The 25751-nt window shown below is 34.6% G+C and overlaps 2 protein-coding genes across 2 annotated transcripts in view; one reads left to right on the top strand and one right to left on the bottom strand.

Moving 5' to 3' along the window:
• The window catches only part of LOC149413459 (endoplasmic reticulum metallopeptidase 1-like), a 39332-nt gene extending 28640 nt beyond the window's left edge, over window positions 1-10692 (top strand). Inside the window, exons 16-18 of the mRNA XM_089644559.1 lie at window positions 1514-1632; window positions 1737-1909; window positions 10096-10692. Of these exons, the coding sequence (XP_089500685.1) occupies window positions 1514-1632; window positions 1737-1909; window positions 10096-10257 (454 nt within the window). The 3' untranslated portion in view covers window positions 10258-10692. The remainder of the gene's footprint in view (window positions 1-1513; window positions 1633-1736; window positions 1910-10095) is intronic.
• Window positions 10693-10829: 137 nt separating this feature from the next.
• Window positions 10830-25751, bottom strand: part of LOC149413458 (serine protease Hayan-like) — a 75897-nt gene continuing 60975 nt past the window's right edge. Inside the window, exons 8-11 of the mRNA XM_089644560.1 lie at window positions 25313-25465; window positions 20027-20135; window positions 18545-18676; window positions 10830-13432 (exon numbers count right to left, since the gene is read on the bottom strand). Coding sequence (XP_089500686.1) covers window positions 13253-13432; window positions 18545-18676; window positions 20027-20135; window positions 25313-25465 — 574 coding nt within the window. The 3' untranslated portion in view covers window positions 10830-13252. The remainder of the gene's footprint in view (window positions 13433-18544; window positions 18677-20026; window positions 20136-25312; window positions 25466-25751) is intronic.

Raw genomic sequence — 25751 nt, 5'->3', positions numbered from 1 at the left:
AGACAAGCTTTAACAATACGATAGTTGTTCTCTTCTGCTGATCACAATTTGTTTAGAAACTGAAATGGACTTAGGACCTAAAACGGACTTTCACAGAATTTTAACAATTCACCAAATTTCAAATTCTACGAGAGTTCTGTTATTTTATCAATATGGACCAATTGTTTCAAATGATGTCAGAACTTTCACAGAACTTAAAAATTCACTTCGAAATTTAATGAATCGTTAAAATTCTCTGAAACAACTGGCCATTAGAATCGCTATTTGAACCTTTTACTGTCAATAAAAAATATCAGCGCTTATTGGCCATTTCATAACAATGTTTCACTTAAATTTCTGCCAAATAACTGAGCTTTAGTGATAATAATAATAACGAGGCATTTATATAGCGCAGTTTAATGTCAGTATTAGTGATCATGTTATTAAAATTATTTCTACAGTGTGCCTTACCCAATACAGATCTAATATTATAACACTAAATACACTGTTTATACAAAGTGATGACAAAACTTAGAATAACAATAACAGCAGGAGAGGAAAAAACAAGAATATTAAAACTAAAAAATAATATAAAACAGAAATGAGAATCTTCTGAGCAGACATTTAAAAAGGGTACATTAAGGAGGCAACCGACACCAAACAACTACCGGAAGATTTAGAATGTGGCTTATTATAAAATATTGAAAAGAAGTTAAGATTTATGAATGGTAAGATTTTTTAAATCATTTTGTTTTTAAAGCCCGTATAAATTCAGCCAAATTCTGGAGATTAGTAGATGGTGGTATAGTGATGTTGATTATGCATGAACATATTATCTGTGTATAGATGAGTACGCACGCAAATATACTCACGCTTTCAAAGTATAAAATGTTGCTCTCAAAATTATTTAAACTATCACTTAAAAGTGGAAAGGTGCCAGATCTTCGGTAAAAGGGCGATCGTCCTTCGGTCCATCTCATTACAGTCCTATTGCCATCACTTCTAAACTCTCAAAGTTTGGAGGGAAGTAAAGAGGGCTTCACAAAATAACCAGACCCTGCGCAGAAAATAATTTTCTCTAAAGTAAGGCAAAAAGTAAGGTAAGTAAGTTTGTGGTGGGACTTTTCTGCGCAGGATCTGAATAATAAAACAATTGGGTGAGGTGGGTAAACACATATGTAAAAGTGCCCTACTAAACCCATATAATTTAATTTCTCGAATCAAGTTTTATTTACCCGATTTTAAGTTTTTTTGCACCAAGCAATTTGCGCGCCATTACAAAAAGCACTAGTAATCCGTAAGCAGATTTTGTATAGTTGAATTAATCGTGATATTACAATGCCAGTTGCCTCTATTGTCAGATTAATTTAGTGACGAATCACTGAAAGAGCGACGGTGAAGCCACCACACGCGCTCATCGGAACTTAGTTTGTTTCCCTTTCCCTGCTTTGCTGGTAGATTAATTTAATATGTCTATGGTTATTATAATGGTTATATAACGCAAGAATATTATTTAAAAATCCCTTTTTAACAGCCGAGCTAGTAGCTGGATTCCCTCAGGCCCCCCAGTTCTACCGACTCCTACGGGTTTCACCCTGAAAGACCGCACCTGTCCAACACCTACGCAATGCGCGATGGACTTCCGTATCACAGGTAGATACCAAATCAGTCTGATTACTTTTAATTGGCTCCATAGTCGATTGAAGCCATGATCTCTGCGTTTACGTATCTGTCTACGAGAAGTAATTTGTGTTTAGGACCAACCAGAATGACCATCACCTTCGCGCCCCGTGCCGGCGTGACGGTGGATGGCTGGAGCCTGCCCACGCCGCCCGTGGCCTCGGCCCAGTGGAATGGCCGCCCAACCTACTTCCTACACATCGTGAGGACAGACATCACCCAAGATTACTCCCTCTCTATACACTTCAAGGTGAGTTGTATATGTCCTCGGCCAAAGAAGTACTCGTAGGTACATACGTACTTGACTTATTCGACCTTTAGTTGGATCAACAACTTAATTGCCATGGTTCTCTCACATATCCGGAAAACGTAGGTTTCACAAACCCGCATATGGTGCAGTCATGGTCACCGTGCAAGCGGGCATAAACGCTTCTGATTTTGTGATTGTAGATTCCATGTGATCAAGCGACTCTCAACTTGGTCGACTGGCTAAATCACCTCAGTATCCCTCTTTGCACGAAGCAGATGTGAAAAGTTATTACTTCCATATAGACACTATAGATGTACTCTCTCCTAGATTTTTCTTTTTCCACAACATTTTTTTTTATATGGGTTTAGTACAAAAAAAAATTACAAATAAAAAACAAAGAATAAATACCAACCGCACAATGGGTGTACAACAATGTGCCAACGTAAAATTATAAGTAGGTACGTAAAATAAAAACAAGAAGAAACAAACGACAATAACATTTGAGTTAAGTGAAGTCAAATGAAAACAAAAGATTCAAGAAGTTTTGTAAAGTTCCGGGTTCTATCGCTAAATATGTCCGGAATCTTTCCACTTTGTAGTTTGCCTGTTAAGTTTTAGTTTTACTGTTTGTACAGTGGAGGTTATAATATAGTCGATACATTCGGGAAAGAGATTGGGAGAAGGTTAAGTTGTGAAGGAATATGGAAAGTTTCGGGGTTTCTTAGTTGATGGTGTTGATATTGACTTTGATATTGAATTGATATTGAATTGATATTGACTTTGGCCAAGGGGGATGATTCTTCATAGTTATTTATAACTTTGAAAGGAAATTTTATGTTAATAAATTAAATGAAAATACTTGGTTTTAGGTCATTTTATTGATAAATTTTACTGTCTACCGATTTGAAAGTTATAAAAATTATGCTATTTATTACAGAAGTACACATACTCATATATATGACCGGTCAGTGGTTGAGTGGGCATAGCGCTTGGGTCTCACCCGAGCGTCGCGTGTTCGATTCCTCGGCTGGCTAAGTCCTCCATCACAACACAAGCAACATTTTCGGCTTTCTGTGGTGGTAGTAGGAGATTTTCAAACATTGTTGGGTTATTCGTAACCCGAGAATGTTTGTCTTTCTTTAAAAAAAAAATATATATATATATACACATACGAGTATTACCAAAAAGAAGACAGAGACAGTATAGGTACTAGAGTGGGACAGAGCGTCAGTTGTGGGAGAGAGGTGGGGGAGGGGAACTTGGGATAAGTGAAGTAATGGGGAACATACTAAGAATTGGGCGGACAGTTAAATTTAATTGGTTATTAATGATTTCAACCTTTGAATTTACCGATTTTTTATTTTATTTCCATAGCTTCTAAATAGTTTAGTCTTAAACCTAATCCATTTTTATGTAGGACTTTCTGTATCACGGTTAAAATTGTGGTCTTTATTAATTAAATGTTCCGCGAACTCTAAAAAACCTGAACTAGTTAAGCATCTTAAGTGTTCTTTTGTTCTAGTTTCTACATTACGTGAAGTTTGTCTAAATATATAAAGCTGGACAATCATTACAACTAATTTTAGAAATGCTCGAGTAGCTTAAAATATCATCTTTTATTTAGAGTTTAATAATTTTTTTCCTAAGTTGTTATTAGTATAAAAGGCTGGTTTCATTTCTGATGGGAATTTAATTGTACATGAAGAGGAAAGGTTATTAATATATAAAATCCCCCGCCATTGGTGGTTAAGGTTATTATTGTTGATATTTGGTGGATGAAATGTATTTGTTTATGGAAATCAATCATATTCAATTAATTGATTTGAAAAAAAAGTATGTAGGTATATGACGTATTGAACTTTGCGTATATTAAAAATATTATAATATTTCACCAATGATTAAAAAATATATGAACATACGTGTGTATGTGTATGTATATGTATAATATTTACGTGTATTTCACAAGTAACTCACGACTCACATATACCAACAATTCACTTAGGTATCTATGATGTAATTTTAGACATGTTTATATATCCTATATATCTTATAAATTAATATTTTGTTTATGCTAAAAATATTTCTTTTAACATACAACCGTACTATTAAGATCATCGCGCACTTCTTGCATTTTTATCATTTTTATTTTTATTTAACCTTCCGTTGAATATAGTAATTTATATGTTTTTTTTTTTTAATTAGTTTTTTCTATTTCCTTATATTTTGTTATCTTCTTATATTGTTTATAATCATATGTTTTGTAATTCTATAATTCGTCGATTAATCGACGTATTATTTATCCACAACCTTACACCATTCCCCCATTCCACTCTCACTCCCCCCCTCTTTCCTAACATGCTCTCCGTACTTGCTGCTCACATTTATATTTCACTATTTCACCAGTATAGTATAACATCATGCGTGTCCTTCATAAAACTCTGCATTTATCATTTGTTTTTTTATCTCTTATCTTTACCAAAATTATTCACACTTATAGAAAAACTTACATAATTCACGATGATTACTATTATGTATCAAAACTGTAGAGGACTACGCACTAAAACAGACATATTTCACAATAATATTTTATTGAATGACAATTGTTACATATTCGGTATTTCTGAAACTTGGCTAATTAATTCTATTTTAGATCCGGAACTGGCACCAACAGAATTTTACAGCGTTTTCAGACGGGATAGATCAAATAACATTACAATTAATAGCATAAACAACCAAGAAGATTCTCGTCGAGGTGGTGGAGTGATGATCATAACACATAACAATCTTAACGCTTACCCTCGCGAAGAATTGGTCTGCAATGCTGAATGTATCTGGGTAACTATTCCCCCTTCTAACTATACCTCCAAACGTACTATCCATGTAGCCTGTGTTTATCTCCCACAGGGACAAGGGTATGAGACTGCACTCAATTCATTCCTTTGCTTACTTGCTAACGTAAAAGATCAACATCCCGATGACATTTTACTTGTAATTGGAGATTTTAATATGCCCACCGTAACATGGAATATACATAACAATGATTTACACTTGACACCTGAAAACTTGAACACAATTAGTTCCTCACTTGCTGACACAATCCATTATTCTGAATTAAAACAATATAATTACATAAAAAATGCAAATAACAGAATCCTGGATTTAGTTATCTGTAATGAGGAATGCCAAGTATATCGTGCATGCGATCCTCTTGTCAGCGAAGACTCGCACCACCCATCACTCAAAGTTATGCTAAAAATCGATATACTTCCTATTATTCACGCCCCACCTAAAGAAATTTATCAGTTTACAAAAGCCAATTACGAGTTAATCAACCAACATCTATCAATGACAGACTGGTCATTTACTCAGGAAAATTCGGATATTGACGTAGTAGTCGATTCTTTCTACAACATTTTAAACAATACCGTCAACCAGTTTGTCCCTAAACGTATCATCAAAAAGAGAAAATTTCCAAACTGGTATTCAGCTTCTCTAATTAAAATCATTAAAGATAAACAAAAACTCCATCAAAAATGGAAATCCAATAATAATCCAGTAGACTACATAGAGTTTTCAATCAAACGTACCCAACAAAAAAACTTACAGAAGCATTGCTTTATTCAGTACATAAATTCAGTTGAATCTAATATTCTTATAAATAATAAACAACTTTGGAACTATGCTAAAAGCAAAAGTAAAACAAATGGCATCCCACAAATCATGCACCTTAAAGATGAGTCAGGCACCGGTGCTCAACAAGTGTGTCAACTTTTCTCTAAACACTTTCAGTCCACCTACGTTAATGATAAGGACACGAATGATCCCAGTAAAGTCGATAGTTTTACCTATATGAATAATCATAACCCGATTGGGAACATACAAATAAACAATTTTTTGATCAATAAATACCTGAAGAATTTAGACATTAGTAAGGGTGCTGGCAGTGATGGTATATCGCCATACTTTATCTCAAAATGTGCAAAAAATCTTTCATACCCCCTAACTAATATATTTAGAATGTCATTAAAAGCAGGAAAATTTCCTACAAAGTTTAAAGAAGCAACTATAATCCCTATTCATAAAACAGGTTCTAAAAGCAACATTGTAAACTACCGCCCAATCTCAATTCTAACTGTATTTAGTAAACTCTTTGAAAAAATTGTCTACGATCAAATTTATACAACAATTGTTCGCAACATACAAAACCAACAACACGGATTTCTACAAAAAAGATCGGTACTAACAAATTTGGTAAATTTCACGGAATATTTAACGAGCAATATGGACAATAGAAACCAAGTAGATGTAATCTACACTGATTACTCTAAGGCCTTCGATAAAGTAAACCATTTCATTTTAATTAAAAAATTAAGTCAAATAGGCATCCATGGTGATTTACTTCGGTGGCTCACTTCATACCTTCGGAGCAGACTTCAATGTGTATCAGTTGCGGGAACTAAGTCCAGTTTCTTTTCCGTGCCCTCCGGTGTACCTCAAGGTTCTCATTTAGGGCCATTATTATTTAATGTGTATATTTATGATATTCACAAATGTTTTTTACATGCCAATTACCTAGCATATGCAGACGATAAAAAAATCTACTTATTTATCAAATCAATCGAAGATTGCATTAAACTTCAAGAAGATCTCAATCGTCTTTTTAACTACTGTGAATCAAATAAACTTGTAGTAAATACCTCAAAGTGCAATAAATTATCATTTACACGTAACAAAAATAAAATTTCCTTTGATTATACATTAAACGGGACACAAATCAAAGAAGTAGATTCTATCAGAGACCTTGGGGTAATACTGGATGTGAAATTAAACTTCATTCAACACACTGATGCAATCATCAACAAAGCCAACAAAATGCTAGGATTTATAATACGTTTAACGAAACCTTTCCGCAACCTTAAGACTCTATATTCCCTTTACACAGCGTTCATCCGTCCCCACCTAGAACACTGCACACCGATCTGGACTCCTTTTTACCAAGCCCACATTGAAAGAATCGAAAGAATTCAAAAAAAATTTTTTAAACACATTAATTATAAACACAACTTACATTTCTCAAATTACGCCGATTCTATTAATTACCACAACTTCAACTCACTTCATACACGACGTTTGGTTTTTGACCAAATTTTATTATTTAAAATTCTTAACAATGGCCTCGACTCACCAGAGCTAATGAATTTAATAAATATTCATATTCCAACAAGATCAACACGGCAATCCCATTTGTTTCATTTACCTACATGTAGAACTAACTTTAGAAAAAATTCACCAATTCCACGTATATGTGCCCAATATAATACAAAATTTCAAAACATAGATATTTTTAGCAATACACTTCACAAATATCGATTAGAAGTAACTCGTACGATCGAAAATTAATACTATAGTATGGAATGTATCCAGAGCATCTCCTATCCTCATCCTAAATTCCTATTCCTCCCCTCCTCACCTAAAATATATATGTATATATTTTTTTTTTTATATAATAAAACTCCATCTCCAATCAATATTAATATAGGAGACTTTTTTGGCTTGACTGTTTTTAACATGTATATATTTATATTTGTATTTTATGTATAAGCTGTTTGTCTCTTACCAATAAATAAATAAATAAATATTTTTTTGCTAGGATTCTATCAATAAGGCACGTTTCATATCCATTATTAGGAGCTATTTAATATTTGATAAAGGAGTAGCGACTAAGCGGTGGATCATAGAGTAGAATGCTGAATGTTTATAGGAGATTGGATGGTTGGACGTACGAATATTATGGATTACAGCGTCTTTGAAGGTAGGTTTTCTAAAAATATTAAAATGGATTTTATTTTCAACAATCGATAAGGTGATTTAAACCTACTTTTAGTGTGAATTGGATCTGATTATGTAAGGAGTTGAGGAGTTTCAGGAAGGAATTTAGGAATTCTGTGCCAGCCAATATACAAATAATATCATCTACATAGCGTTTCCATAGTAAAATATTTTTTAACAATGGTGATTTATGATAAAAAATGTTATTTTAAAATTTATTCATGAAAATGTCTGCAAAAAGCGGGCTTATGGGAGCCCCTATCGGAAGTCCATCTCATTGACGGTATATTATATTTAAAAGTGTTTTGGTTCAAGCAAACATCAACAAGTTGGATAATATCTACAGCAAAATCTTTGTGTACATTAGAACTATTGATTAAATTGCTTATAATATTTTTACATTCTACTATCGAAATACGGGGAAACAAATTTACCATATCAAATGAAACGAGTTTGCAGTTGCTAGGGAGCGTTAAGTCTTTTAAGTGGTTGATTAGTTCATTGGAATTTTTAATAGTATGTTTAGGGAGAAATATATTGTTATTTTTAATTAGCTTTCTAAGCAAAAAAGCAATTTTATAATAAGGGGTATTACAACATGACACCACCGGCCTAATGGGCTTATTTGCTTTATGAATTTTGACGAATCCATATGGTCTGGGGATATTTGTTAAAATTTTTACCTGGTGATAAGTATCATCTTTGAATATTGGAGTATTACAGGCGTTTAATTTATTTTTAAGGGTTCTCTGATATTTATTAATTGGATCTACTTTTAAAATTTCAAAGTAATCGGTTTTGAGGAAGTCGTTGATTTCATGGTTATATTCTATTTAGTCTATAATGATAATTGTATTATTAAGTTAATATTAAATTATCTTTCTTCAATTTATCACGGATATTCTTGGCGTGTACGTTTTCTTCATTCTTCTTCGGTAGTTTCTTGGGATAAGGTCTTTTAAAACCTCGGCACTTTTGTAGAGGTAAGGTTTCGGAGTTTTAAATAACGCTGTTTCCATGTCTACTGCAACGTTTTCCACAGCACTACTATAAGTTTTATTAGTATATTTTAGGTTCTATTTTAAACCTTTGGAGAGCAGTTCCATTTCTGGTTCGGAAAACTGTACAGAGGAGAGATTCTGTACGCGTTCATAACATTTATGAGATGATGTTGTTGTCTGGTTATTGATGTTTATATTTGACTCGCACAATTTTCTGAGTTTTTTCCAGGGTTATCCTTTTTTAAAAGCTTTCACTGATGCAAAACTTCTAATTTTGTCATCACAAAGATCCCATTCTACTAGGTGAAGTTCATGGACTAGTTCGGTAGGTAAGATTTTAATATTTAGTTTTAAGTTATTTCGTGGTTTGTAAGCAGTTTTCAAGTCTGTTTTTAACCACGCCATTTTAGCTTGAAGTATAGGATTTGTAAACACACAATTTTTATTGTTATTAGATATTCGGTTAAATTTGTCTTTAAAATAATAAGGGAAAACTTTAAGCTTTATACACTGTTGGTAAAAATTAATATTGATACATATAACTCTGTACTTCGTAGAATATTTTTAATATAATTTTGCTTTTTGGGTCGTACTCACTGAAATAATAAAATTTATCAATATAGTGACCTAAAACCAAGTATTTTCATTTTATTTATTTAAAATGTCAAGTCAAAATGTTTTGAAAAAAAAAAAATCATAATTTTTATGTAATTTTTATCTCCATGTTTATAATTTTAAATATTCTAGGCGTTTCTCATAGCCTGAAGTGGACAATCCGGTTCTATAGGATAATTTGCAAGTTAGTCTCTTTTGAACTGATTCGATCCTTATTTTGTGAAATTCATAATTATATTAGACTCCAAACTGCAGAACCTGCTTGCTGCTTTTCGTGGGCTATGCCTAAATACTATAAAGATTAAGTTTTAGATGTATTATAAAGTGTCCTCAATGTAATAGAAATAAGGTGATAAAAGTTTTATACTAGATATAAACATGTCATTTTTTTATGACCAAATAAAAACATACAAAAAAAAGAGCTGAACTCAAGAATGCTGCGAATTATGTAAGTGTAATAAGTATTTGAGAGATATTTGGGATTTTTTATGGTTTAGTGACTCGATAGGCAACCGAGTAAACGATATGTCCTGGACGCTGTGTTTTCTACTTGGAATTGTTTGTCTTTCATTCTATGACCACTCGAAAACCCAATTTTTAAATTCAATACCACATTCGCGTCCTTTTTATATCAATATCTCTTCTCTGCAAGATTACATTATTTTATGCATTGCTTCCATTTTTAATTTTATCATAATTTTCAAGTAACCAATTTCATTGTAAATTTACCATTATTTTCAGGTAACCAATTCATCTTCTCCTTTGATGGACTTGGGGCTGGCTGGGAACTACATTGACCACGACCAGTACAGGACGCCAGAATATCAAACGTTCCTGCAAGCCTTCCCGGACTGGATACAGATGACAGGTTGGATCAGCGCATTCTCGGCTCATGTTTTTTGATAATTAAAATACCAACTTACGGAAAATGAGTTTTGATGCGTAGATACTGGCAGAATATAGCACAAGTTTTATTTATTGAACAACACATGTTTTAAGAAGCTTCAGTTCAGCTTGAGGAGATTTCTAGAATTTTGGCAATATCTGACTGAGAAGTAATGGATGATATCGTCTCACCCCAAATCTTAATTATTCCTAGTATGAAAAATTGTTCTGAATGAGTGAGAAATAGTAATATTCCCTTTGCATTAGGGTGGTAATAAAAAATACAGTAGTTAAAATTTTTATTTCATTTAGAAAATTTGACCAGAAACCCGATTCCCATCCCTGTGCTGGAAGTCAGTAGGGCCGTGGATGACCCATAATTTCTTCATCCCTCGTTCTTCGTTCTGCTTTAAATGTAAAAAAACGAATGCGTTCAATGTAGGTAAAAAGCCTAGGAGAATCCACTTAGAAGTTTGTCTGTTCAGCGTGGGTATTAACACCTAAGACCAACATTTTAAAATAATCAAGTACGTAACTTAAATTTTCGAACCAATATTCCTTTAGCTTTGGGCAATAAAATATGAGCACCATCAGTTTTTATTTATTTATTTTGAATTTCACACCCATCTGGGCTTTTACATGTTTATTTTTAACACAAAGAACATCTAAATGAGTACAACATCTAAAAAACAAAACACTCTGCAATGCAAGATGGAAAAAATCATAAATAAGGATTAGTACAATAAATAAATGGATCAGTCGAAACAGTTTGTTTAGTTATAATTTAGTTTAATATTCTTCCAAATCATATAAAGTCTACCAATTCCTTTTATATAAGTCCCATTTGCTAAAAACTGCATGTCACCCTAGCTGTCTTTCGTATCTACTTTGTTTCTTTTTAGGAATAATGATTAATGATTGGTTATGGGTCAAATATTGTTACAATTGTTTATCGCCTCACTCGATTGTAAATTGTAAACCTGAGGTTGATTTTTATAAGAAAAAACATGATTTATTTATGGTAAGATGCAATAAATAAATAAATTAGATTTTGCTGTTCTGCTTTTATTTTATTACGACCTGTTTATATTTAGTGATTGATGCATTAACTAATAATCATTACCCAAATTCTGTATATTTATGGGAGTGTACAATTGTGTTTTGGTGTTGGAGTTACAATAATTTGTTTTTTTTTTAACCTTTATTTAGATGTGCGTTATTTTTTTTATACATCTAGTAATAAAAACACATAAAATATAAAATAAAATAACAAATAGAATCATAAAATATAGGGAAAAAGAAATATACAGTATAACAAAAAGAAAAACAGTTACCCGGGTTTAAGTAAAAGAGTTTGAGAAATACATTTAACTCCTGTTAAGGTGACAATAATATTTGTGAGTGTATACAATTCTTAATTTTTTTAAAGTATATATAGCACATGTTTTACGGAAAGTGACTTAAGGCATCCTTTATGGCACTTGGTAGGTTATTATAAAGTTTTTGCCCTTTATAAAACACGCTGTTCTGTTTGCACGTAAGTTTTGTTTTGGAAGCCTGAAGTCTCGGCACCTCCTCGTAGGATAAGTGTGAAAATTTTCACTGTACATTATATAAGTTTGCAGATATTTAGGGAGCATGTTATTTTTAAGCCTATAAATCATTGTTAACGTATTATATATTATATGTTGTTTAGTTGTCAACATATTTAAGTTTTGCAACATAATTTTAACTCTAGTAAAGATATTACACTTAAGAATCATCCTCATCCTCCTATTTTGTATAACCTGTAGTTTACTATTCTGGGCTTCGTTACATAAGATAGAACACTAGAACAATTATTTAAATGAGGAGTCACAATAGAATTATATACAAGGTGCGTTGTCTTGAGATCCAAGTTATTTTTTATCCTTTTTAAGAAGCCAACTTTTTTAGAAAAACTTTACTAAAAAAAATAGTCAAAATAATACGGTAGATATTGGCTAGATATTACCTTGATGTTGGTTTGCGACGTATATGGAAAGAAATCATATATGATCTAGGCTGTCAATTATTGAATTTATGATTTTATTTGAACAAGTTGACAAATTTTGTGGACATTAGATAATCACAATTTTTACATTTCCTTCTAATACCAATTTTGAAGTTAATCAATTTTAAGAATGTATTTAGAATTATTTATATCATGATGAATGAAAAGCATAACTTGGTTCCCACGCTGTCAAGTTAATTCTTTCTATCACGAGTGAATGAATAGCATAACTTGATGCCACACCGTCGAAAAAATTCTTTCTACCATGATGAATGAATAGCATAACTTGGTTCCCACATTGTCAAGTTAATTTTGTCTATCATGAATGAACGAATAGCATAACTTAGTTCCCACAATGTTGAGTTAATTCTTTATATCATGATGAATGAATGGCATGGTTCCCACACTGTTGAGTTGTACTCGATTTGATTCGACCCAACATTTTCAAAGCTTTATTTGGTTTAATTTCAATATGATTAATAAAATTTAGTTTTTCATCAAAGTATACATCCAAATATTTCATATCGATTATAGCTGTTATCCTTAAGATGGGGTAATCATAAATTATTTGATTTTTTTATTCGATGAAATCTCATACTTAGACATTTAATTAAATTGTTATCTTGGCACCAAATAAAAAGTTAAAATAAGTTGTTTTACAATCTTTCAGTCATTACAATTTCTTACAGATTTGTAAATTTTCATATCATCCTCAAAAATTTAAACTTTGACATCGTTGAAAATAGTAAGAACATCGTTCACAAATAGTAAAAATAAAATTGGTCCCAAATGTGAACCTTGGGGAACACCGCTGGTAGCGATGAATTTATATGAAGTAAAACCATAAAAAAAGTCGTGTTAACGACAATAATAATTAATAAAAAAATAAAAATAATGAAAAAAATAAAAAAAGGAGTAGTCCTGCTAACACCACATATTACATTGCAAGTAGGAGTGAAGGTTGAATGGGTGGTGATGGTTCTACGGCCACACAATGCTCTCGATCCAGGGCAGAAAGGCCGTGATGCGTGTGAAGACACGTACGAGACAGAACCCGTCCTCATTGACGTCGGTGAAGGAGCCCAGCAGCAGGCGGCTGCAGTCCTCCTTGTCCCACCACTCCCCTCCCTGCCAGTATAGCGGCGCTCCGTACATGAAGTCCTGCTAACAGACACGTCCTCATTACACCACACATTTCATTACAAGTAGGAGTAGAGGTTGAATGGGTGGTGATGGTTCTACGGCCACACAATGCTCTCGATCCAGGGCAGAAAGGCCGTGATACGCGTGAAGACACTTGTGCAGGACTCGTCCTCATCGACCAAGCCCACCACGCCCCCCCAATCCCCTAGTATTTATATTATAATAAACGTATTCTGAAATCTTTACATACTGGGGATGTGTAAAGGTGTTGGCTCCTCATCGCCAAACTGGAACATGATTTCCGTGAAAAGGACCCCCCACACAGCATTCCCAAATACGGAAAAGGCCCCTAGGGAAATTATTTTCATCAAGGCCTCCTATGTGAGATTGATGTAAATAATTCAAAGACAATATGCTTACTCATTTATGGTAACTATCAGTATACATTTGAATAATACAAGGACAATACGCCAACTCATTTATGGTAACTATCAGTATACATTAGAAGGATAGTGAATGATACCACTTTAAAATAATAGTTGTTAATGCTTTAGATTCAAATTAAAACAATTTTTGTCAGTCAAAGTAGCAGAAAGAACTTATTAAACACCGGTCAGTGGCTGAGTTGGCATCGCGTTTGGGTCCCACCCATTCGTCGTGTGTTCAATTCTTTGGCTGGTGAAGTCCTCTACCACAACACAAGCAACATTTTCGCTAAATAATAATAATAATAAAGTGTTTATTCCGGTATGTGGGGAGGTTAGTGCAGTCCCACACATTCCATATAGAGATACAACAAAATATATAATCAAAAACAAAAAGATAGAACAGAAAAACAAAGAAAAGAAAACAGAATAAATTGAAAATAAAATAGAATAAAATGATAAATTAAAAGAATAATAGAAAGTTGAAGCCTTTAGGGAGCCGTGACTATATTAGGCGCTAGTATTTTTCTCCAGTGTGCGTCAATGCTGGAGGATGGAGTGAGGCGGGCTTCCATAGTGAGGATATTTCCAGAGCTTCTTATCCTTTCCCTCATTCCTGCCACCCTGGATTTAATAAGGGCTGCATATCCGGGAACTCGCCCCTCCGTGAACATACGGGAAGCGCTGCAGTATCTGGGGAGACAAAACATTGTGCGGAAGGCGTTGTTATATTGGACCCGTAGTCTTTCTATACTACTCTTCTTGTAGTTTGCCTACAGTTCGCACGTGTACAACATTGCGCAGAAGGAAAGGAAGAGCGTCCTTTTTACTGCGGTACTGCAAAGGCGAAATCTTCTGCTGAGCATGTTTGCTTTAACGCTGAGAGCTCGCCTTTGTCTGTCGATATCATCATCGTCCATCAGACTACTGGTGATTATGTGTCCAAGGTATTTAGTTCCTTCGGTCACCTTCAAGTTCACACCGTTCAAGGTAGCTGGAGGAATATTTTTCGAGCTTTGCCCATGTCTTATGACCAATAGAGCCGTTTTAGCGGGGTTATATAACATATGTGTTTCTTCAGCATACTCTTCACAGATTTTCAGAAGAATGCGCAGTCCCCTTATAGATGGTGCCATCAGGACAATATCGTCCGCATAACTGACGTTATTCAGACACTGTCCTCCGATGTGGCAGCCTACTCCTGCATTGTTTAGCCTTTTGGTGAGTTCGTCCATGTACAGATTGAACAGTATCGGTGTCATGCATCCTCCCTGTCTGACGCCACTCTTTAGAAGGAAAGGTTCGGAAAGATCATCCTTCCATCTTACTAGGTTTTCCTGCTATCTGTGCCACGAGTCGAGGATATGTATGACCTCCGATGATATGCCTCTTTCTCTGAGTTTAGCCCATAGCAGAGGGTGAGAAACCCTGTCGAAGGCCTTGCTCAGGTCTAAAAAACATGCATATGAGGTGGTCTTTTTATTCCTGTAGTATTCCAGGGTTCTTTTTACCGTAACTATAGCAGTATCGGTAGCAGTTTGCTTTTTGAATCCCATTTGGTTGTCATAGGTTTCCAGACTGGGTCCGATACTGTTTAATAATAGAAGTTCGAATAATCAAGCAATGGTGGTGGCAATTGAGATCGGTCTATAGCTGTCTTGGGAGGTAGAGTCCAACGATTTAGATTTGAGAACAGGTGTTATTATAGTTCTTGTCATATTTGTTGGCAAGTATCCGTTCTTCAAGATATCGGTAAACAAACTCGCCAGCAGTAGAAAAATCGGAGTTAGTAAATTTTTTTTTATTAACTCCACACAGGAGGCCCTGAAGAAAATAGTTTCCCTCACGGCCTATGTCATCTTTGGGGATGCTGTGTGGAGGGTCTTGTGGAGAGGAAGGAGTGAACATGAGTCTTGAAGAGTCCCAAGTTGTAGGAGGGAGGAAACACAGAGGCCGGCAGTTCATTCCACAGCCGAGCTGTTGAACCTACGAACGAATCTTAGAAGCGACCCGTTCTCATGTGACAAATGTCAACCGTGTACAAATGTTGGGCGCGCGTTTGGCTTGAGCAGTAGAAAAATCGGTCCTGCAGCGTGTTTGATGTGTTCGGTACTCAGTCCGTTATGACCCACTGATTTCCCAGTTTTCATTTGTCTCAGGGCGGTAATGACCATGTCTGCCTCCGGCCAATTGCACTCATTGTGAATGTTAATTTCCTTAATTTGATCACGTAGTGAACTAAGTTCTTGCATTATTTCGGCTGTGTTTGTGCTCGATGATTCCCTTAGGTCGCTTTTAATTTGCAAAATTTCGGACTTCATGGCATTGAAATCTTTTAGTAAACGGGAAACGTCCACACTGTCAAAGTTAACGGGCGGCAATTTGTGTAACTGTCTTGCGACGAATATCGGTAGTTTGTCGGGATCTGTCTCCTTCAGGGCCCTCAGAATATCCCGGCTAATCCTGACATCTCCCTTCCGCAGAGTACGCTTCTCCGGAAGCTTATCGAATAAGATGTTCTTGGCCAGCTTTATATCCTCCTCGGTGAAGGCGGAAGTGCACAGTTGTGTGATTGAAACTTCATCTAAAGTGTCCGCTTTATTTTGAATAAATGCAAGACACTCGTTTATTATTATATTGCACGCGCTACAAGTCATCGCGCTACGGTACGTCCTTCTGTCACGGCGGTTACAGATAAAACTCAAATGTAATGATAATAGGAGATTTTCAAATATTTTGGAGTTATTCGTAATCAGGAATATTTGTCTTTCTTTAAAAAACGCATACCCATATTACCCATGCACCAACAACCGAGAGTATTAAGTAATATGAAATATTCCTACATAATGCTAAACATTGTCCAACTTCAATAAACTTTTAATTAAAACAATCGGAACTACTTATCAAGATTATGTTATAATTAATAATGTATTTAACTTGTTCAAATTGTTTTTCAAGACGGATGCTTGAATAAATTAGAGTAAAGATACTGAGACAACGTGTGGTTTTACTGAACTAGGTCCAGTGCAGGGCTGGCCCTATTCGGGCACAATTGGAGCATCGCCCTTTAACAATTCTAACATGTGTTAAAGGGCGATGTCGCCCCTCAGATTACTTTTCACAGAAACGGCGCTACACAAAATTACAAATCATCCAAATAGTATTGATTACAGTCTAGAAAATAAAATACTTAGATATTAAATTCCAGTGTGTGACCAGATTTCTGACCTCCCGAGAGATTAATCATTAGTCGTTCGTGTCATCAGTGTTTATATTTGTGACGTTTCGCTCTAAGAAATAATGGTTGGGGATATACACGGTGTCCGGAAACTCGTAGTACAAGCGGGAAACTGGAGAATCTACACCACATGGGGAACTCAAATAAACACAAAGTTTTTTGATTTGAGCATTTTCACAAAAAAAAACGTAAAAACCAATACTTTTCGGCTATTTCAGAGTTAAAATTTTTTCGTTATTCGATGTGACGACGTCGTCGCGACGGATAGGAATTATTATTAGCATAGGTAGGTACTCACATATGTTGCGATGAGCTCTAATTCAAAACACACAAAACACGTCGCAAAAATTATTTTAAATGTTCACCGTTCAGCACAGTTGGGTCCGTCTGATGATTGATTATTGCACTATTTGAATCATGTCAGAGTTAATTTTTACCTCGTCGAAGGCATCGATGATAAGTCTCAAAATCAAAACATTAAAAACGTACAACCTTTTTCAAACACGTCGAAGGCATCGATGATAAATCTTAAAGTATCAATATTAAAACAATAATAACGCGTTTTAAAACACACAAATTTCGCCCATAATTCACTTTTATATTTAAATTAACGAGAAAACTACTTAAATGAAAATGCAATGTAAACAATGTATAAAAAATCCCATAAATACGGCCACCTGCGGTGACCAATAAATCAACACTGACCTACTTACGATTTAACAGAAATGGAACATCTGCTTAAAATACTGTTCACTATCGTGCGTCTCTTTCCTTCATATGTTACAAGAGAAAGCTATATTTTGCGAATATGTCAGCGATAGGTATGAATATTAGAAGAACAGATGTTTTAACCCTGCAGAGCAGAAATATTTTATGATTACACCGGATTAAATGAAGGGTGATTTCAAAATAATGCTTTAAATTCGGGTTTCTTTATTTGTTTTACTTTTAAATAGTTTTAATTAGTTGGGTACTTTGATCTTAAGTAATAATTTATAAGAATTTTATCAAAAAAAAAATCAACTTCTGACTCGATTTACTCGAAAACGAAAGCTCAAATAAAAAAAAATATTAAAAAATTGTACTACAAAATCGACTCCAAATGTGATATAGATTCACCAGTTTCCCGCCTGTACTACGAGTTTCCGGACACCGTGTATATCAATATAATGACACAACTTCCTAGACACAAGCGCCAGCTTCTATAGAAGAGGAACATTAATGAATACCTACTAAAACATGGTCGATGGATATTTTTCTCTACAAATTTTATTTTTGTACTGGACATATAGCATGTGGGTGTGTTTTTTCACTGGCGTTAAGATTCCAAAACTACAAAAAAACGCCAAAAACCAAAAATTCAGGATGTTACTATTTGTAAATAGTCTTATTTTGGCGAGGTTAGGTTAGTTCTTATTTTGACCATTCCACCATAGTAGACAAGATACAAGTCTGGTTATGGCGTACCTTGCACTCCGAGTCCTTCACACTAGTCGGGCGAGCGCACAGCTGGGTGGAGTTCCTCACTCCGAGCGGGAAGTACCGGCTGACTGCATATTCTTTGAGACACGATTCCAACGGCACTTGCTCCATTTCATTCTGAAATAACAGGTCGTTATTGCACTGTTGCCAGACATCTCCACGTGTCCTGGATAAACAAACACACTGGTTTAAAAATGAAAATGAAACGTGTTGGGCCTCACAACAGCTGGCGATAAAATTATTCTACAAATTGACAAATTAAAATAAGGATAAATCGAATGTCTCTTAGCAAAATGCTTTTTATAATTAGTTTTTTAGTATATCGAAAATATATTAAAAAAACCGTCATTTTTTTATAATTTTTTTTTTATTAACTCCACACAGGAGGCCCTGAAGAAAATAGTTTCCCTCACGGCCTATGTCATCTTTGGGGATGCTGTGTGGAGGGTCTTGTGGAGAGGAAGGAGTGAACATGAGTCTTGAAGAGTCCCAAGTTGTAGGAGGGAGGAAACACAGAGGCCGGCAGTTCATTCCACAGCCGAGCTGTTGAACCTAAGAACGAATCTTAGAAGCGACCCGTTCTCATGTGACAAATGTCAACCGTGTACAAATGTTGGGCGCGCGTTTGGCTTGTATCCCGACTACGCACCGGTGCCGAAGGGATCAATGACGCTAGTTCCTCAGAGCATCTTCCATTGTAATGCCGATAAAACAAGGACAGCATACCTACCTGACGCCTGTGCTCTAAAGATTGCAGTCCGTTTGTTAAGATTGGAGAATCTATCAAACGGACCGCCCGTTTCTGCACAGAGTCAAGGGTTTTTTTCAGGTATTTTGGGGTTCCGGACCAGAGATGGCTGCCAAATTCGACAGTAGGGCGTACTTGCGAATTGTACAGGGTCAGCAGTTGTGTACTATTAAAATATCTCCGGGCCCTGTACAGTACGCCCAGCTTCTGAGAGGCCAACTTTACTCTGGCTTCGATGGAGCCCCCGTACCTGAGCTGGTCACTTATAGTTACACCAAGCATATCAATGGAAAGCCTGTTCGGAAGATTGCTTCCGTTGAAGGAGACTAGATTATAATTTGGATCCCTTTTAGATTTAATCAGACAGGATTGGGTCTTTAAAAGATTAAATTCGACGAGATTATTTTACCCCAGGAGGAAATACTCTCGAGATAACCGTCCATTCTCTGCTTCAAAGCCCTCCGAGCCGTTGGAGTTTGTGTGCCCTTTGGGGGCCTGTCAAACAAAAATCTATCATGAACTGTACTGTATTCCGCGTAACAATGAATCGGTGCACATGTCAAAAGGTCATTGATGTGCAACAAAAACAAAGTAGAAGACAGAACCGATCCCTGTGGGACGCCAGCTATGCGTGCAGACATGCAGCTATGCCACCTTGACAACAATATTTTGTTAAAATGTAATACATGACCAGTGATCACTAGATGGAGGAGACTTACTTTAATTTTAAATGCAGTGTTGATAAGGGTAAGTTCCCGGTATTGGCTCTCTGGCAGCAGGGCGCTCGCGTAAAGACACACCGGCAGTATCTTCGTGGTGAACACCACTCTGAAATCAAAACATATGCATTTTATTTTATTTAGTTCCGCCCAGCTTGGCTTTTATATAGATTATAAGAACAGAGAAAACTATTCCCGAGCATGTAAAACTAATAAACTTAACACAAAACAATTTCAGAAAAAAAAAACATACAGTATATTTTACTATCAGACAGATTACTAAATTTAAATTACCTGCTCTAGTACAGCTGGCTTAGATTACGCTTAGTTCTATAAATGGAATCAATGAAGTAAATATATCATGGTACTCCCAAAAGTATAAACATCTAAGGATCATTCATCCTACCACTTATTGAATGTGTCTGATAATTGGTTGTGTATGTGTTGCAGACAAATGTTACATTTTGTCTTGTGTTCCCCACTCTTAATAACTCTATGTAATATAAATAATTCTCCCGTCAGACAGCAAAATAAGATTCAATTGATTCATCAAACATACATAATGAATGCGTTCAATTTGAGTTCAATTCTATTAAAATTTATGTACCTAAGAAATTTATCCTGAATGAGTTGACCACAAGGCTGTCTGAAATGGCTCGAGTAGACGCAACAAGAACAAACAATTAGAAATTAATCAATCACGATTGAACTCTAAAATCATTTCAGAGTTAAGAGATTAGCTTATAGCCCAGTCAATCTACTCCTGGAAGGCCGATATCTGCTGAAGTCAAGGTCCGGTGGCGACGAGCAGCTGCTAACAAAGCGTCCTTGCAATCTCGCCGAATAAGACTTTCGATTATATTTGATGTAGATGTGGGTGTGGATGTCATTTTAGAAGCTGCCGTTGGCCATGGTCGCACTCTATCAATGAAGTCAATGTCCCATTTTTGTAGTTGGTACCCAACTTTCTGGGATATATTCACTATAATATCCTGAAGGTTTTCACTGCTTGACATCGGAACTCCGTAAATTTCAACATTAGATAGTCTATCATATTGTTCTCGTTAAATCATTTTTATATTTATGTCCTTTACAACTTCCTTCAAATGAATAACTTCGCATTCCAGAGAATCAATTTTAGCTTTTTGATTGCTCAAAGCTAACATTTTGGTGTTTAAAGTTTCAATTTGTGAAGATTAAAATTCCACTGATTTTATAATAGGTTCCAATTGATCTGTTAAGTCCTTGAATATTGCTTCTAGCTTACATCTCCTCAAGTCTGTCATCGAGGGTTTTTGAGAACTGGTTAAGGATTTCATTTAAATTTATAGGATTTAATACGTTGTTTGTTTGCCCTCGAATTATTTTTCATTTTGTTGTTTAAATTGGAATATCACTTGTTAGATTGAGAAATAATTATTATTATATAGATTAGTTTAATTTCGAACACTCAGCCAATAACAGAAGGAGATTGAGAGAAATAACGGGTGGAAATTTAATAACCAATGAGGGATCTCCGCAGTGACGACACTATTTTGATGACCAATGAGAGATCTCCGCGGTGACGACACTATTTTCTCAGTAGAATATTATTATTTAGCGCAGAATGTTAACAAGAATTTATTTGGTTATTGATGATTATCAGCGTATGTAGATCAGATAAATAATATCAATTTGTAGATTAAAAAAAATGTATTAAATTAGTACCGGAGTTTCAGATTCGGATACTTATTTTTATTGATAATCACAGTAATTACAGAGACTAATGCCTATCAACTGTTAAACGTTAGTAGGTTTTGTTGGTATGCATTTTGCATATTGAGTTTTTCAGATAATAATAATAATAATAACATGGCATTTATATAGCGCAATATAGTGTCATTTCACTTCAAGTGCGCTTAACTACTCGTATAACAAACTTAAAAAAATGGTAATTCAGTGTTAGTGGTTCTTAAAATTATTCCTACGGTGTGCCTTACCCAATACAGATATAATATTATAACATTAAATACACTGTTTATACAAAGTGATGACAAAACTTAGAATAACAATAACAGCAGGACAGGACAAAACACGAATATTAAAACCAAAACATAATATAAAACAGGAGGCAGTTTGTGTTCAGAAATGAGAATTTTCTTCTTTTAATATAAGTTTGGTATTGAGGATTCCAAATGAAAGATGCAAATTCGAGATGAGATCTTACGTATGGACATATAGTGGTTTAAGTGAGAAAGGTTAATTGAATGGTTTTGTGATGCGTAGAATGAATTCCATTTGTTTGTAGGCTTTTTGTTTGTGTTCAACATATTTAGATAACAATTTAGAGTCAAGTAAAACTCCAGGGTCTCGGATTTTTTCAACTCGTTGAAGAGGAATGTGGTTCAAGTGGTAAGTATGGATGATTGGACGATTTTCACGTCAAAATTTTATCACAACACATTTATTTATATTATTGTAGAAAGCTTTCACTTTGTGGTTTGAAATTTTAATGAAATAAAATAAAATACTTCTTGTTTTTAAAACCACGAGTTTTTAATAGTTTTTAGAACCGACTGGTTTCGCTTTACTCTACTTTATTTTATTTTATTACATTTATTTATGTTTAGAAATAATTGATTTTCTATGTAATATTAATTAATTGTTTTAATATCTTCTTGTATTTTTTTACAATCATCCACTGGGTTTATGAATTTGTATATTTTCATATCGTCATGAAATCAGAACGACTGATGACATGTCTAATGTCATTGAAGTAGAAAGATTTTATAAATTAAAAAGTTGGACATAAACGATTTTTTTCATGACTTTACTTAGGACGCATAGTTTAGATATAGACCTATAATCTCAATATCGAGTATATCCTCCTTCTTAAAAACTGGTGTAATAAAAGCGGTTTTCCAAATAGTAGGAAATAAACCTTCTTGAATAGAAAGTGTAAACACTAATGTGACAGGGGTAAAAAGTTTTTCAGCACAATTGAATATGAAAAGTGGATGTAATTTATCACATCCAACGCTTTTTATTCGTGTAAATATTTTAATAATATTAGTGCTAATCAGAAAGTAATGGAATATTTTTTAAATTTACGGTGAAATTTTAGTTTTTCTTTGATGATTTTTATCACGACTATGGGATATTTTGGATTCAGATTAACGGTTCAGATCACAATGGAACGTAACGGTCGATAGTTGACGAAGCCACCGAGGTGGAAATGGGCCTCATCACTCAAGATGATTTGCATTTGATTCACTCAAGTGAATTTCAATAATTTAAATGCGTTGTTGAAGCGTGTATCGTTCCATTTTTATTAATGGCGTAGTTTCTATTTGTCAAATGTCAAAAATGACAGCTTCAAAAGTAACATCTACCGAAATAGCGGGCTATTCAAAATAACACCTCTTATTGGAAAACCCTGTATTATCTCGATATGTAAAGATTTGTAATGGGAATCTTCAGTAGTAAAATGAAGTATAGCAGGGCAGTAATGCAAAGTTCAAATTGCTTATCGCTATATCGAGAACTCGTTTGTTTAAGTTAACTTTATAGTTTATTGATGAAAGTCACACAGTGCTAGAAAATCTATTACGTGAGTTGTGGCTTCAACGGTGGCTGGTTGTGAATCATTTGATTTGAATTAATATTTGTAATCCAGACAAGTTTTGAGATATTGTAGTCTCCTATATGTATGAAGTCATCACCGGGACTATTCAGATGGAAATGATTTATGAACTGTTAGTATGTTTGGTGCAATTGGAGTGGTAAGAACAACAAAATTCGTTTGTTAGTGTCAGTTAAATTAATTCGCAACCATATGTCTTCAGCTTCTTGAATTGACCAAGTTGTCTAGGTTGGACAGCAATAATAACCCCACCTCCTAAGGTTTGGCTCGTGAGACGATAATTTCTGTAACGTCTAAAATTGTTGTATCTGTTATCAAAAAACTCCCTTGCTTATTAGTACTATCTTGGAAACAAGTTTCTGAAATACAAATAATGTCTAAGACATTATTTATGACGGATTTTAAAAATCATTTGTTTTCGTGCGCAAGCCTCGTACATTCTGGTAATATATATTTAGGGACGCCATTAATAGTATTAATAAAATAATATATAATGAAATTCAAATGAGGTAAATCCAATATCAGATCGAACCTTAATATCCATTGTAATCTGCTAAAACCAATACATTTCAGACATAAGAAATATCATTGAGAGAGATTTTCTTAAGGTCTGCCTCGGAAAAATCATTATAGGCGGGGAAACATCACTTTTCCTTACAAATAGATGGAATGTTTTTGTTCACGAGTAGCGAAAATTTTTTTCGGCTAAATCTCTAGTATTTTCAGAACAAATTTTTTTGGATGGTATGGAGAGTTCGTTTAAAAAGATGCACTATGATATTGGACGAAGCGTTGATATTTAGAGTCATAGAGGGGCCATTGAAAAATTCGATGGATAAATCAACGTCTTCTTTTTGAATGTGGAATCCACTTTTTGAGATATGTTGCCAATAATGTGTTGCTATGTTCTGGACTCCACTGATTTCAATGTTGGAGGATCTTTCCCAATGATCTATTTGATCGATTTTTGATTCTAACATCTTTACACGTTCATTCAAGGTTATAATTTCACAATCGAGGGTTTTGACCCTAGTTTCGTAACCGTCGATTGTTTTAGAGCAGAAATCAATTGATGTTTTGAGGTCTGTTAATTCATTTTTTTTTGTTCTTTAATGGATTTAATAAAGAATTTGTTCAACTCTTAAATTTTTTTGTCGACATATTTAATTATTTTGTTTAAAAGAAATTCCTCTTCTACGACTTCAGTTGTCACATTTTTTGGTGCAGCTCTTTATTTACTCATATTGGGTTATTTTTAAGATTTATAAAAGTGATGTGATATTAATCTGTAGATTTTAAAAATTGGAATATAAAAAAATTTTGCAAAAAAAAAAACATTAACAACAATCTTACTGGCCAAACTATTGGATATATCAAAAAAAATTGTATGACATAATTTTTAGGTAGTTTTATAAAGAGTTCATTGATGGAATTTTTTTTAGTATATATTTTAGTTTAGGAGATAAAATGGCTTTAGTGAAACCCTACAATTTTAATGTTTGAGGGGGCACAGGGGGAAGCAAGCGGAGGAGGAGGGGGACTTTTGTGAAAATACTCCCCACGGTAGGTACTTTTCACCTGAAAAACTCAGCTTTCTCTTAATTCGTTTCAGTTCAATGCGTTCATTGACTGGGTCATTAAGGATGTTGGGTATATTGGCTTACGGTCGCTCGATTTCCAGAAGCAGAATGTCATTGTAGACCCAGGAAATGCTGCTGTTGAACCCTGCATGCGGGATCCGTCTGGAGATGGCCATCACCACGTCGGGGGAGTAGTGGGGCTCGAACGCCCCCCCAAGCCCCACATACTTCATTGAGCTGCAAAGTGTAAAACCACCCACTATAATATATTAATGATAAGGAGCCTCATGAAGCCTCTCCTACTCTATATCAGACATCAAATAATATATAGCATGCGAACAGATCTTTCTACTGAGTATACGGAAATATTACAAAAAATAAATACTTGTCTACTTACAAATATTACAAAAGTCGCAAGTTGTTCTTATGAAACCGTTGTCTACAAATATATTTTAAATTTATAATTAAAAACACTATGCACTAGTCCAAGAGCAAGAAATAAATAAAACAACTTTAAGATTAA

This window comes from Hesperophylax consimilis, chromosome 21 (genome assembly GCF_061612785.1).
Source record: "Hesperophylax consimilis isolate HC1 chromosome 21, BYU_Hcon_1.0, whole genome shotgun sequence".
Taxonomy (NCBI): domain Eukaryota; kingdom Metazoa; phylum Arthropoda; class Insecta; order Trichoptera; family Limnephilidae; genus Hesperophylax; species Hesperophylax consimilis.
Note: the sequence above shows the minus strand (reverse complement) of the source record. Positions and strands in the feature narration are given on the sequence as shown.